The sequence below is a fragment of the Dendropsophus ebraccatus genome, chromosome 3 (assembly GCF_027789765.1).
Source record: "Dendropsophus ebraccatus isolate aDenEbr1 chromosome 3, aDenEbr1.pat, whole genome shotgun sequence".
NCBI classification, from domain to species: Eukaryota; Metazoa; Chordata; class Amphibia; order Anura; family Hylidae; genus Dendropsophus; species Dendropsophus ebraccatus.
In genome coordinates, this window is record NC_091456.1 from 160248988 (window position 1) to 160264718 (window position 15731).

At 42.7% G+C, this 15731-nt stretch overlaps 1 protein-coding gene across 3 annotated transcripts in view; it reads right to left on the bottom strand.

Moving 5' to 3' along the window:
* ERBIN (erbb2 interacting protein) overlaps nt 1-15731 on the bottom strand; it is a 178444-nt gene that overhangs the window by 33649 nt on the left and 129064 nt on the right. For all 3 annotated transcript variants that reach the window (XM_069963001.1, XM_069962999.1, XM_069963000.1), the window contains exons 9-15: nt 10073-10136; nt 8646-8720; nt 8204-8348; nt 6857-6929; nt 5732-5861; nt 3715-3830; nt 1643-1712 (exon numbers count right to left, since the gene is read on the bottom strand). In XM_069963001.1, the coding sequence (XP_069819102.1) occupies nt 1643-1712; nt 3715-3830; nt 5732-5861; nt 6857-6929; nt 8204-8348; nt 8646-8720; nt 10073-10136 (673 nt within the window). The remainder of the gene's footprint in view (nt 1-1642; nt 1713-3714; nt 3831-5731; nt 5862-6856; nt 6930-8203; nt 8349-8645; nt 8721-10072; nt 10137-15731) is intronic.

Sequence of the window (15731 nt, forward strand, 5' to 3'; positions counted from 1 at the left end):
AGGGGCTCTAGTTAGCGCGCTCGGTCAGTAAATTAATTGCATTATGATTGCAAACATTACACAGACATCTGCGCTCTTTTACAGACATTACAGATAGCTTTGTCAGGCTGGGTTCACATGCCGCGGTAGTTTATCACAAGCTGTTGTGGTTTTGCAATGTGAATACTGGCAGCATTGCTGAATCCAGCCTAAACCAAACATAGAGACGCAAATAATACAGCTTATAAGAATTATTATGTCTTTTATTATGCCAGTATTGCATGTAACTTTTAAGCTATCCTGCATGTACATGAGTATTACAACAATTTCTGGCCATTATTTGACTTGTTTATTCCCCTGTAGACCTCATCTATATGTCAGCTTTCCCTGAACTCAGCTCGATAGGGAATCAATACCAGCCTTTATAATTGCCCCCGTACACTACATACCTCTCTATGTAGTAAACTCTAAGAAGGTGCAGCAGCATGGAAGACATTATAGAGCAGTCTAAACTTTCATTTAGCACTTTCTGTCAGAGTCTCTGCCTGTATTTCTCCCTGCACCTAACCCCCTCCCCCAAACCCAACCCTCTCTACATCTATGGGCAGAGTAACCTGATCTCAGTGAAGGTGAAAACATATCTTCACTTATAGGCCCTTATAGGAAGCTTGTGTAAAAGGGCCAGGGACTGGCTGATGAACAAGCAAATGCTCTTTTGCCAGCTGACTGGATCTTCTGTGCGACCAATAAAATTAATGTATCGGCTGCACAACATCCTCTGTAAATGGGATGTGCAGCCACCAATAATAAAGTGAAAGCCATTGATCCGGTAGTGACTGACAGAGCCTTGAGAGGGATCAGCACTGGACACCAATTACTGAGATCAGTCTTTTAATGATGAACCAATAGGAATTGAAAATTAAGCCTTTAAGTGGAGAAGAAAGCAGTTTTCTCTGATAAGATATTTTATAGCGTTTCTAACTTTCACTTGTACTATTTATGCAAAGTTGTTTCTAATAACATTTGCACTTTAAAAATATAGGATAACAGAACTGATTTGGTGCACACATTATTATAAGGCAACAGTATATGTCAATGGCAGGTGGTGTCTGTAGTGGCACTGCATCAGGGTTTCTGACAACAGAGCATAAGAGAACATGGTGTGCCACCATAAAACACTACTTCTAAGCAGAGTGTTCAGAACACTGTGACAAATGTCTTGCTCACGAGGTCCAATGTACAGTACAGTAGGTCTGTACTGCATTCGATCTATTAGTTCCACCATGCAAGCAAATCCCTTTTAATAATTATTAACATCAGGCTCAGTTAACACCCCGGATGGGGGCCCGGACCTGTCCATGTTATGTAATTATTTGGAAGGTGTGAATGCATTAATAAATCTTTCATTACGGCAAAGAAAATGGTTTTTGAGAGAACACAATGTATCGAGAACAAACACGCGATTGTGCTCTCATGTGCAAAAGTGCATAACCTCCTACTGTCATCGCACACAATGCATTCCAAATAACCCTCCTCTCCACACAGCTCTCCCTCTCGCAGGGCCCTGTCATTTAGCTGTGACGCTCTAGATTTCATTAGACACCGGGGACACACAGAAAGCATAGAGGGAAAAGGTCAATGCCAGGGAAAGTGTAATTCCCACCTGATTATCTGACAGCCACATTGCTGTGAGTTGCTGCAGTCTGGTGAAACTAAAGGGCAAATTCTTTAGTCTGTGGATAAAAGAAAAATGGATAAAGTTGACAAAGATTTATTTTTGTGGTAACAGTTATGTGGTGAACAGATCAGGGTTCAAGCATATTACTTAAACAATTACTGTACTACCAATACATTTATACATATAGTGGACGATCCCTGTTGTATGAGATCATTAAAGGGGAACTCCAGGGAAAACAAATTGTAGGTTTATATAGATTTGTAAATTACTTCTAAAAAAAACTCAAGCCTTCTAGTACTTATCAGCAGCTGTATGTCCTGCAGGAAGTGGTGTACTCTTTCCATTGTGACACATTGCTCTCTGCTGCCACCTCTGTCCATGTCAGGAACTGTCCAGAGCAGTAGCAAATCCCCATAGAAAACCTTTTCTGCTCTGCACAGTAAATGTCATTGAAAAATCTAGGTCTTCCCACTCTGATGATCATACCCTTCCCCTCCACCAACCGATGCAGGGAAAATGTAGTATTATATACTGGGTGGCACCTTCAAAAACTACTTTTAAACAGTAGCTGTGACTATAAATGTGCTGCTGAGGACTCTTCTTTATGATGTCTTTGTGCCCTTGAGGGGTTGTCTTGATGAGAAAATCCCCTTTATATATTTTCACCTACTTGCAGTAAATACATAGTGCAGCATGTGCTATAGGAATGAGGATGTAGAAGAGCACCTAGGGGAACAGGGTAACAGACTGTGTGGTATGATAAATATTTAAGGTGCTTCATGTCTGTATGTATTTCCTGTGTATACATTAATGGACAGGTTTGATTGGTGTTCTGGAATGAACTTTAATGCCACAGACATTGAAATGGTGCTTAGCTGGTAAAGCTCAGCCATATCTAAAAGAATCCAATTGTACTTTCACTTAAAGGGATACTCCAGAAAAAAGCTTTAAAAAAAACAAACAGGGAAGGCAGGGGGTGGGGGAAATATGATAAAGAGATGATACTAACCTGTCCCAGTGACCCCACTGCGCAGCATCACTGCTCATTGTCATCCACTGGTCTCCTGTATCTCATAATCCTGTGACATCAGGGCCCCGCTGTGCCAATCAGTGACTGCGCAATACGCCCCTGCAGTCACTAACAGGCTGAGATGGTAGTTTCTGTGGTGTCGTGACGACACAGAAAACTGGGAAATCCTGGAGACCAGAGGCTGACAGTAAGTGGTGATGCTGTGTGTGTGGGGGGGGGGGGGGGGCACCAGGACAGGTAAGTATCACTTCTTCATTATGTTCACACCACCCCCTGCCCTCAGTAACTCTTTAAATGAGGACTGTTGTTATAACTTTCAAAATCTAAATCAACAAAGGATGATATACTGCCTGTAAGCTATACTTACTTGTATCCAGGTCCAGTCTCCTGAAGGCGGCTTTTTAATCTTGTGCTGGTTGAAAAAAAAGAGAATAAATGCAGCAAGTCCTGGCCATCTGCATTCAAAGAGACGGCAGCCATTTGATTGACAGACACATTGAGCTGTGACTCTCTGTACTGGCTGGGACTTCCTGTGTTTAGTTCCTTTTTTCAACCAGCACAAGACTAAAAAGCTGCCTTCAGGAAACTGGACCTGGATTTCTGGTAAGTATAGCTTGGTTTTTACAGCATAACCCCCCCCCAAAAAAATAATGAATGTAAATGTAAAGGTGCTTTATGTCTGTGTGAAAAGTTCTTGGTAAATTTCCTCCCAGATTCTGTTCACCATGTTCAGGTTTTTGAAGCCAAAGCCAGAAATGGATCCTAAATAGAGGACCAATTTGAAGAAAAACCAGACTTCTCATCTAAAGTGTTGAAATTGGATTAAAAAACGACATACTATAAACCTAAGGCTATGTTCACACATAGCGTTTAATTAGCATTATTAATTAGGGCTATTCACCACGAATTGTGCAATTGGGATAAAATAGCACTAGTTAATGCTAAATGAATGATACCTGCACGCTAATTGAATAAACATATCACCAATATGAAAATACGCCCTTAATCCACTAAGTGCATCACTCACCTGTTGTCACTCAAGTTTATGACCTTCAGTTTCTGCATATCTCCCATTTCCTCTGGGAGAGACTCCAATTTGTTAGAATGTAGGAACAACACAGTGGCATTTCTCCAGTTTCCAATCTGTTAAGTTAGCAAAATAAAAAAAAATTGCATATTGTCACAATCTATCATTCTCATTACATAATAAGTCTCTGAAATACTGCATGCAGCACATGGGCTATGTTCCGCATAAGAGCCCCATCCCCATTTAAGTTACTAAGTCTAAGATGCAATACCAGACGCAGCCAATGGACTAGAATGGCGATGTTTCGGGGTAAGAAAAACAACAACTCCTATAACAGATTTAGTTTATTTATAAATGATGCGTTCACTTTAAAGGGAGGACACAGCAAAATAAGGTCACGGTGTGGCCCTTTAATAACCCTGAAGTTTACACAATCATTTCCGTAAGAAGAACCACAGTCTGCTAGAAATGGAAGAGAGTGCATATGAAATAAGATCTGGCTTGGTGAAGGCAGGATTAACAACCAGAACACATGTGAACTTTTAAACTTTAGGCTGGGTTCACACTATATATATTTCAGTCAGTATTGTGGTCCTCATATTGCAACCAAAACCAGGAGTGGATTAAAACACAGAAAGGATCTGTTCACACAATGTTGATATTGAGTGGATGGCCGTCATATAACAGTAAATAACGGCCATTATTTCAATATAACAGCCGTTGTTTTAAAATAACAGCAAATATTTGCCATTAAATGGCGGCCATCCACTCAATTTCAACATTGTGTGAACAGATCTTTTCTGTGTTTTTAATCCACTCCTGGTTTTGGTTGCAATATGAGGACCACAATACTGACTGAAATATACGTAGTGTAAACCCAGCCTTATAGTTGTCTTGGCACAAGATGTACCATCTAATGCCTACATGTCTAGAGAGCAGCACCAGATTTACATCCTGGGACCCTGTAGGCTCACATTGTCCTGCACACAGTATATATAGAATAGTAATAGAAAATTTTTATTAAAGTATTGTATTGCCGCCCAAAAGTTATACAAATCCCCAATATACACTTATTATGGGAGATGCTTTTAAAGTGCTTTTTTCCCTGCACTTACTACTGCATCAAGGCTTCACTTCCTGGATAAAATGGTGATGTCACGACCCGACTCCCAGAGCTGTGCGGGCTGTGGCTGCTGGAGAGGATGATGGCAGGGGGACACTGAGGGACACAGGGCACTGGGGGGTCACTGAGCATCCCTCTGCCATCATCCTCTCCAGCAGCCACAGCCCGCACAGCTCTGGGAGTCGGGTCGTGACATCACCATTTTATCCAGGAAGTGAAGCCTTGATGCAGTAGTAAGTGCAGGGAAAAAAAACACATTATAAGCAATTCCCATTATAAGTGTATATTGGTGATTTGTATAACTTTTGAGGAGCAATAAAATACTTTAATAAAAATTTGCCGAAGTCCCTTTATTCTCAGAACCAGCAGTGGTCCCAGAGCTCGGACCCATAAAGTGATGGCATATCCAGCAGGTCCAATATGCAATCATTTATGTGTGTGTGATTAGAATCTCACTGCAGAAATATATTTAAAAAAATTTTAAAAATTTTTTGGAAAAAAGTTAGCATTTAAAGAGGGTTTTCACGGACATGGAGACTGATGAAATATTTTTTAAGGCTATGAATATTTGATTGCTGGGGTGCCAACAACTGGTGTCTTCACCAATCATACCCAACATGTTAAGCAGGATTGCCTCTATATAGGTAATGCAAACCCTATACTAGTAAAGTCACAGGTCATGTGTGTTAACCAATCAACAGTCACTAAGAATTACAGGCGCCGTTCTGGTAGACTAAGAATCCTGCCAGACAGAACTGATTAATCTGTGAAAAAGTGAAGAAGCGCTGCAAGCTAGGAACCTTTAGAAAGTCACGCTTTACTCGCTTACAGTCCTACTGAAATTGATTCTAAAGCAATTCACACATTGCATGATGAATAAAACAGTCATGGCACCTCTGGGGGAAGCTGTATTAAGAAGTTATGATCAGCAGCAAACGTCCGTATCTGAGAAAATTGCCCGATTGAGGAAGGTAAAGCTTCAATCTCATTGAAACTGCAATCCAGCTCTTCAAGGGAAACCAGCCTGGAGGGAGAAGATGTCGCCATTTAAATAATAAAGTATATATATGTGTTACAGAGAGATTCTAGATAAACTTCAGAGAACTGGACTATTGTGTAAGATCAGAAGCCCATGGATCAATCATGACAATTATCTGGTGCAAGGAGCTTCAATGATCACATTTCTATAAGTTTTTTGATGAATCGCCATTACAGGTTCACTAAACCTAATTACTAATGGGGGCAAATCACAAGCCAGTCTGCATTCTCCTAAAGGGAGCCCCCTGTGTAGGATTAGGGGAACAAAATGAAGATCTATTTATTATTGTCAATTTATTCATATTATTCCGGGAGAAAATAGAGGAATGGCACAATGCACATACAATATACAGGTAGGTAAGGAGTACTAGTATTTACTAAAACATATATGTATAAGTGATCTGCAAATTTTTTGGTCTCCCACTCATCTGGCTGGGGTGGTAGATGCAATACTCCTCAGTAATTGTGCTCCTGGGGCAACCACCTCTGTGGCCCCTTCACACTATTACACTATCTTTAGACACTGTTTAAAGCATTACTGTCATTTGTATAAACTTTTGACACGTCATCACTTAGACTATAATGGGGCGAACAAGTCAATTTGATTGACAGCTGAAGAAAGACGTGCACTCCCCCCGGCTGTATCTCTGGATTGCAGCAGGTCTCAGGAGTGACACCCGATGCAATCAGTAACTCTTCACGCGTCTGAGGAAGTGTCAGGTTTCAGTACAAATGACAGTAACACCTTAGGTTTGCACCAAAATTCTGGGTCCCCCTGATCATACACTTATGTGAATCAAGGACAAAATTCCACAGTGACAAGGTACCTATAAGCAATTAAGGCGCCATTGTTTGTCTACAAGTCGTCAAAAACATCCCAGGGAGGCCCCATACAAATAGTATCAGTCATAGCTATGTGACCTCAAAGGGCAATACATAGATATTTATTTAGGGGCTTATGGGAAAGCAATCAAGACGTACCCCCCAATGGTGTCTGGTAAATACATGAGCTGGTTCTCATCTACTTTCAGAGTGGTCAATTTCTTCAGTGCACCTGGAAGAGGAGAAAACAGACATACCTGTTCATGTACAGCAAACCAACACTTCAATGGTTCTATGGAACTTACTAATTTACACATATTCCTTAGTTTTTTTCTCTTCTATGCTAGAAAAGAGTGACATATGGAGTGCATATGGACACACAAAGGGTCTCCATGTGATGCCCTACAGGACAATAAAAAATTTGATCTTTACCAATACCCCGCAAGTCATTGGTACAGAGTAAAACATAAGTCTGAGGTCTGATTAATAATATTACCCAATGGGTGTGCTATTTAATTATTTTGCTATTGAAAGATCCCAATTATGTGCCCATACACCTTCAGCTGTCAATTATCTCTCCCGCTGCCTCTCCTCCCCATACACAATGTTCGTCACGGCCAAGCATTACTGTGTTCTCTGTGGGGAGGTGCTAGTTAAAGGGGAACTCTGGCAAAAAAAATTTCTTTCAGATCGGCAGGTGTCAGAAAGTTATATAGATTTATAATTTACTTCTATTACAAATCTTAAGTACTTATAACCTGCTTTATGTCCTGCAGAAAGTGGTGTACTCCTTCCAGTCTGACACAGTGCTCTCTGCTGCCACCTCTGTCCATGTCAGGAACTTTTCAGAGCAGAAGTAAATCCCCATAGAAAACCTCTCCTGCTCTGGACAGTTCCTGACTTGGACGGAGGTGGCAGCAGAGAGCACTGTGACCGACTGGAAAGAATACACCACTTCCTTCAGAATATACAGCAGCTGATTTTTAAATAGAAGCAATTTACAAATCTGTATACATTTCTGACACTAGTTAATATGAATTTTTTTTGCCTGAGTATCCCTTTAAACCACAGCCAGAGAGCTCTGACTGCAGCTTATCAATCCCAAAACAAAGGGGTCGAGAAGGAATTTTCCATCACACCAACCCCTATCTCCACCATCATCATCTGTTGGTGGACAGCTGGGAAAGCTCCCTACACCTTATACGGACATCCAAAACCCACTGCAAGCGTTGGGTACGGCCAACTAAAGTAGTATGGAGTATGGGAACCTTAAGACTAAAGTTGGCCAAACCCACTGCCTTTGGACAGATGATAATGGTGGAGAGAAGGGTTAGGTTTGTTAGATTTTCACTGCCTGACCTTAATGTTCCAGGAAGGGTATACTCTCTCCACTACTGTCTAGCTGACGTTTACCCCCTCTTGCCCAAACATTCACGTCCATGGAAAGAGATAACATTCTAGTTTCGAAAAATGTGTTTCCACCTTCGGATCTATCTAGATACCCACCGATAGATTCTGGTAACTGTTGTATGGCGTTGCTCGACAGCAGCAGATCCTGTAAATTTTCACACCCAGAAATTCCATCTTCCACCATTTCTATGTTGTTTTTTGAGAGATCTAAGTATATTAGTTGTTTCAGACTTCCAAGAAACTGTGGCAAAAAGAAAGGAAACTATGTAAGACGGCGTATGACCGGTGTTCATAAACATATCACATGTCCATTTCTTCTGATCTAAGGATCTCCACATTCTTAACAAAGATTTTCTGTCCTCGGAAACAACCTTCTGGAGGTTTTACATTTCTGAAATGTTTACCTCCTCCATGTTGGTTCAGAGGAATGCAGAAGACATTGTCCTGACTGTTTACTAGTTGTGGGAGATCTGTATTCTGCGGAGAACACATGAGTATATGGTATATCCTTGCTGGCTATGTTACGGCATATACATACCCCTGGTATATAGGTAAGTCTATTGCCGTCCATCCAGAATTCCTTTAACCCACTCAATTGTTCAAGTACTTCAGGCTGAAAGAAAGGCACATAAAATATAGATTATGCATTGTATAGAACATAGCGAACGACAACGACTGATACGTGATGTCAACGTCACGTAAGATCAATATGAAATGAACCATGTAAAGGAGATGGTGACATCTCAAGTACAGTAGGCTTTCCATCAAGTCTATAGATCTGAATATCATAAAACATAATGCTTGATGGATCCATAGACTTTCATTTGCAAAACATTGTGAATACTTCTGACTGTTCTGTCGTCCAAGACTACAGCTAAGCCCCAAGTCAAGAAGAACTAAGTCAATCCTCAGTGAAGAGACCTCAATTGGTTCTCCAGCCTTAGAAAAACATGGCTATTTTCTTCCAGAGACAGCATCACTCTTGCCTCCAGTTCAGGTGTGGTTTGCAATTAAGCTCCGTTTACTTAAATGGAACGGAGCTGCAAACCCCACCCAAGCTGAAAACAAGAGTGGTGCTGTCTCTGGAAGAAAGCGGCCATGTTTTTCTAACACTGGATAACCCCTCTAAAGTGTAACTATCATTTTTCCCTGGCATTCAAAATCCTGCCGCCGCGCTCCATATGTAGCTATGCACTGAAGACGGAATTATTCTGGCAGCACCATTGTATACAATGCAAGTAACGGGGCTGCCGGAAGAATTCTGTCACTGGCATGTGCCTGCCCAGGGGGCGTGGTGGCAGGATTTTGACAGTGTATCTTGCTGCCAGCGAAAGATGATAGTTACACTTTAAAGCCAAATGTAACATTCAATGAAGCTTTTATCTATAGAGGACTCTCATACACTGCTAATATCCATGGTCACTCATACTCATGTTATCAAGACCCATAAAATACGTGACCTTAAAAACAAACAAAATATGTAGAAAGCGAAAGTGCATTTACCTTGACTGTACAAAAGACTTTTTTGCTGACCATTAACAGACTGACCCCCAGTGCTAGTCCCAGAGCTGAGTGCAATATTGATCTGTTTGGCCAAACAAACTGAAGGCCAAAAGGGACAAGGCTGGGCTGTGCGCCAGGTGAAATATACACCACCCTTACTTTTATCTTTTATACACTGTATTATATTATAGCAAGTGCAACCTATAAGAGATGAACATCTAACTATATAGTCAGGTTATGGAGGACTGATACAGACATACGATAGATAGATAGATAGATAGATAGATAGATAGATAGATAATAGATAGATAGGAGATAGATAGCTAGATAGATAGATAGATAGATAGATAGGAGATAGATAGATAGATAGATAGATAGATAGATAGATAGATAGATAGATAGATAGATAATAAAAAAAATCATAAGCCACCCGTGTGAGCAGGGAGTTTTCACAGCGCTTACCACTTCTGTGAATTCATTACTTCCGAGATCCAGTCTCTCAAGCTGTGTAAGTCTATTCATAGTTCTGAAAGAGGAAGGCGTAAGAGAACCACGTTATATTTTTGTAAGTAAAGCAGTACATAGAGTAGAATGCAATTTCATATCCTCATGATACCATGTAGAAGAACTCAGAAGTAGTGAAATTTCTTTAACACCCCCCAAAGATCTCATGGAGTGATGATGACAAGCAGTGGTCACTCTGGGGTGCAGGGCCGGGTGCTACGCACAAAACTGTGACCAGACTGTTGTAGAAACATGTCAAACATTTTGTTTGGTTGAGTGTTCAGACGATTGTTAGAACAAATGGGAAGAGAAGCACTCAATTGAGTGCATCTCTCCCTAACCCACAGCATAGTGCACAGGACAGAGTTCATAGTATGTCTATAAAGCCCTTCCTGTAGAGCAGGGGTGTCAAACTCAAATACACAATGGGCCAAAATGAAAAAATTGGACAATGTCGCGGGCCAACCTTGATAATTATTAAAGCGCGAATGCGGCGTTCCTGGCATTGTCAGTGGTGTGAGTCTCCCAGAGCTGTGCACTATGATAAATGATATGATAAATTGCTATGATATGATTAAACCCCAACCCATGTAATAGCCAATCCCCCCAATATTACCCCATGTAGTAGCCAACCCAACCAAAATTGCCCCACATATTACCCAGCCCTCCCAATAGTGCCCAAATAGTAGTCAGCCCCCCAAGTGTCCCATATAGTAGCCAGCCCTCCCCAATAGCCTCTTATATAGTAGCCAGCCCTCCCCCGAAGTCTCATATAGTAGCAAGCCCTCCCCAATAGTCCCATGAAGTAGCCAGCCCTCCCCCATAGTCTCTTTTATAGTAGCCATCCCCTGTAGTCTCCTATATAGTAGCCAGTCCTCCACGCAGGCTTTTATATATTAGCCAGCCCTCCCTAATAGTCTAATATAGTAGCCAGCCTTACCCCAATATCTCATATAGTAGCCAGCCTTCCCCTATAGTCTCCTATACAGTAGCCAGCCCTCCCCTGTAGTCGCAAATAGTAGCCAGCCCTCCCCAATAGACTCTTTTATAGTAGTCAGCCCCTAAAACAGTTGTTAAAGGGAACCTGTCACCTGTGGAAGGCACCCCAAACCCACCCTACCCCTGGATACAGCCCCCCATACTTGCCCCATCCTGCCGATCCTGCTCCTGATGCCGGGCCTGCCGTGGAGATACGGCCACCCACTCATCTTCTCATGTAAGCATTGGGGGCCGTTCAGGGGTGATAGGCTGTCCCATTAGCTTGGACTCACCCCTTCTGCGGCCCCAGAGGCTGCGGGAGGCTCCCAGCATAGGACATATTATACTCTAAAGCATAGTCTCCAAACTGCGGCCCTCCAGCTGTTGCAAACCCACAATTCCCATCATTCCCTGACAGCTAAAGCTTTGGATTTGGCTTTCCAGGCATGGGAAATGTAGAATTGCAACAGCTGGAGGGCCGCAGTTTGGAGACCCATGCTCTAAAGTGATGGCGGGCTAGATGTAATTCAAACTCTGAATTGCCTGGCGGGCCAAAGTTAATAGCACCACGGACCAGATTTGGCCCGTGGGCCAGAGTTTGACATGACTGCTGTTGAGTGACATGAGAGACAAGGAGAGAAGCACTTAGCCGAGCACTTCTTCTACCTGTTTCTGGTGACTGGTCGGGGTCCAAAAACATCCAGACCCCGACGAATTAAAAAAAAAAAATCTAAATGAGAAGTTGTGAAATGACAGGGATGCCTTACACCTAAAAGTCTTGAAATTTTCGCTTAAAAAGTACCAAACATTGTAATAACGTAAAAAAAATGCCTTCCAGTTCAGTAAATGGAATGAATTTATTGTTGTATAAAAATAGTGGGGGAAAAAAGTCCAATTTAGACTACTTGGTCCCCCCCAACAATAAGGTGACCACAAAGTATCCAATCACTGAAACACCTAGGGAATAGTTGTGATCCGTGGCGACAAAAAGTGTTACATTTCTCTACAGTGACACCACAGGGCATATTACACAGTGTCCATTCTGTGTGATGTAGGACAGGTCCCCCAGGGTGAGCAACACTCTTTATAATCACTCTCCAACCTTGCCGAGAGATGACGATTCTAAACAAGTGACTCCCTTCTGTTAACTGGGAAATCCCCAATAGAGAATGTGAAAATGGTTTTTTTTTTTCTAATCTGGACAATCCCTTTAAGGACCTGTCCATCTGTTCGTAGATATCAAGCCCCAGCTTAATCATTAGATGCTGTGGATACTGGGAAAGGGAATCTACCAGGGACTAATGTGGAATTCCCTGTTCACTTTCAGCTCCAAGGGGTTTTTCCGGTTTCATGTAAAGGAGTTTTTATCATTGTATAATGAGACGTTGTGTAACAGCCTTGACTGTCAGTGAATGGGAAGCTTATTGTCAACATCCAGGAACTGAAAACCCATAAAGACCTAGTCCTGTTCACACAGTGTGTACAATTGTATCCAGGGTATAGATACATTTAGTGAATGGAGCAGAACATAAGGAAAAGAGAGGTGCCATTTAAAAAAAAAAAAATTTAGGGGGGGGGGAGCAACTATGTTCTTCTAATCCTGGATGACCTCCTTATTAAGCTAATCACAGGTTTATACACCACAATCAGCAGGTGGGAACCTGCCTGTAAGTGTTCAACTCCTCTACAGCGCCACCATAGGAGGAATGAAGTAGTACACAGCTCCAATTAAAATCAATGGACCTTACGTGTAATGCCCGATTACGCAGGTTCTCCGGAGAGTCATTATTATTAGTGGTAACTGGTAGATGAACATCTAGAATTAGGTTTAAATTCTAGTAATTCATATTTCCCTAATGCAGTCTGAACACATTTTTTTCCCAAATCACGGGACTCCTTTATTTGCATAAAAATAGAGAATTTCTTTAAAAGGAAAATACAGTGGTGCCTTGGATTACGAGCATAATTCGTTCCGGACCTGTGCTTGTAATCCAAATCCACTCTTAAATCAAAGCAAATTTTCCCATAAGAAATCACTGATATGCAGACAATTGGCTCCCCACCCCAAAATAATGATTTGTTATTGTGAATAACATGTAAAACTAATGAAACAAACATTCAGAAACAGCAGAATATGTGATATTATAAGTTACTGTACAATAATGGAGAGGATGAGAAACAAAAGGGCTGACAGAGACTGCAGGGAGCAGGAAGGAATAAGCAGGACAGATGTGGGCACAGTATAACAGCACTCCCTGTCCGGGAAGAGAGGGGTTACAGCTATGGAGAGATTACCTCCACAGTCCTGTCCCCTGATGTAAGCCCCAGCCTGAAGTGGATCTGTCATTATTTGGAAGATGAGGGAGACTTCCAGGGTCAGAGTTCAGTGCTGTAGACCCCGCTATGCAGACCATGCCCCTCCTCCACTTGCGCTCCAACCCAGTACAGGGAGCTCTTAAACCAAAGCAATGCTCTTAAACCAAGTCACAATTTTGAAAAACTGTGAGCTCTTTTTTTTTTTTTTATAATTGTAATTTTTATTATTTTCCAAATAGAAAGACATATAATCGTACAAACTGGGTGATGCATATGTAAAGGTATCAGAACATTGTTACAGTGCATAACAGAAAATAAATTTCAAGAAAGTAACTTAATCACTCAACAGGAGCAGGCAGGAAATTCAGAATAATATACCGTAACAGAACAGCAACTACCAGGTCTCGGTCAGGGTTGAGAAAGAACAACGTCTGTATGGGTAGGGTCCTGAGACCATACTAAGCCAGTAACAAAATCAAGACAGGACAAGATAAAGACGCGGGACAAGAAGGGAGGAGGAAATGATGGGGGGGGGGGGGGGGGGGAGGGAGAGGGGGGGGGAGGACAAGGACAGGGGAAGACGACAACGGGAAGAGACGAACAAGGACAGGAACCTAGGATGAACCAGAGGCAGGTGCCGCCGGGGAGGAATACAAATCCCAAGGAGCCCAGATAGAGTCAAAGGCCTCCAGCCGGTTGTTCAGGGATGCCGTAAGGCGCTCGAGGGAGCGTAACTCCCTGACTCTAGCCTTAAAATGCGGTATGGAAGGGGAGGACGATTGCCTCCAACATTTGGCGATTAGGGACTTGGCTGCGGTCAGGAGGACCAATAGCAATTTGGCTTGTTTTTTCTTGATAGTTTTAGGGAAAAGGTTGAGGAGGCAGAGGCCTGGGTCTCTATGGATTGTAACACTGAGGATAGTTGATGATATCTCGCACACCTCCCTCCAAAAGGGTCGGATAAGCTCACATTCCCAGAAGATATGGAACTGGGAGCCTGAGTCTCTAGCACATCTCCAACATAGAGGGGATATTGAGGCATTGAACTTATGTAGCACCTCCGGAGTGCGGTACCAGAACATCAGGACTTTATAATGGGATTCTTTATAGGTAGTACATATAGAGGAGGTAGCAGCTCTGTCCCATATAGTGGCCCAGCACTCCGGAGGCAAAGTCCTCCCTAACAGCGTTTCCCATTTAGTCATATAGGCGTGCTGTACCTGGGTTCCTTCAGCAGGGGAGCCAAGGATGCGATAGATGTCCGAGATAAGACCCGAGGTGGAGGTTCCCATTCTAACTAGTTGCTCGTAAGCTGAAGGTTTAGAAACCGTGAGGGCTCCCAGCCGCGACATCATAAAATGTCGGAGTTGGAGGTACATAAAGTGCGCCGAGGGAGGGAGAGCATATTTGTCAGTCAATTTATCATATGGAAGAAGTGTGCGAGATATGGGGTCAACGATGTCTGCAAACTGAAAGAGTGCCTTAGATCCCCAGAGCTTAACAATATGAGACTGAAGACCAGGAGGGAAATTCGGGAAGAGCAAGAAAGAGTTCAGGGGGGAGGCAGAAGAGGTGAGTCCAAACCTGGCAGAACACGAGGACCATATGTGGAGGGTAAAACGGATAGGTCCCAGAAGTGAGAGATGCGAGGAGCTAGGTGGTGAAGAGTGCCACAGGAAGGAGTTAGGATGAAAGGGAGCTAGCCATATTTTTTCAATTTCCGCCCATTTCTTGTACGCCAAATATTTGGACCATGCCGTGATTTGGCGTAGGTGCGCCGCCCAGTAATAGTGGAGAAAGTTAGGGACCCCCAGCCCTCCTCGAGATCTGCTACTCATCATAACCGAGTTGGGGATTCGGTGCCCCTTGGACGCCCAGATAAACTTGAATGCTGCTCTTTGGACACTTCGCAGCTCTGAAAGAGGGATACGAACCGGGAGCGTCTCAAAGTAGTATAAAAGCTTAGGTAAAATGGTCATTTTTACCGCCGCCACACGGCCTAGGAGCGAAATGTAGTGGGGGGACCATTTAGTCAGGAGGTTCCGTATATCTCGGAAGAGGGCTGGGTAGTTAGCTGAGTATAGGGACGGATAGGAGGGAGTAAGGCGGATACCCAAATATTTAATGGAGGCAGAGGTCCATTTAAATTTAAAATTTGAACTAAGCTGGGCAATCAAGGAGGCCGGCAAATTTAAGGGCATGGCTTCAGATTTAGAGGTATTGATTTTGTACCCTGATAGACGACCATACGTACCCAAAAGGGAATGTAGGTTCGGGAGGGAGATGAGCGGGTCTGACAGGGTGAGGAGGACATCATCTGCGA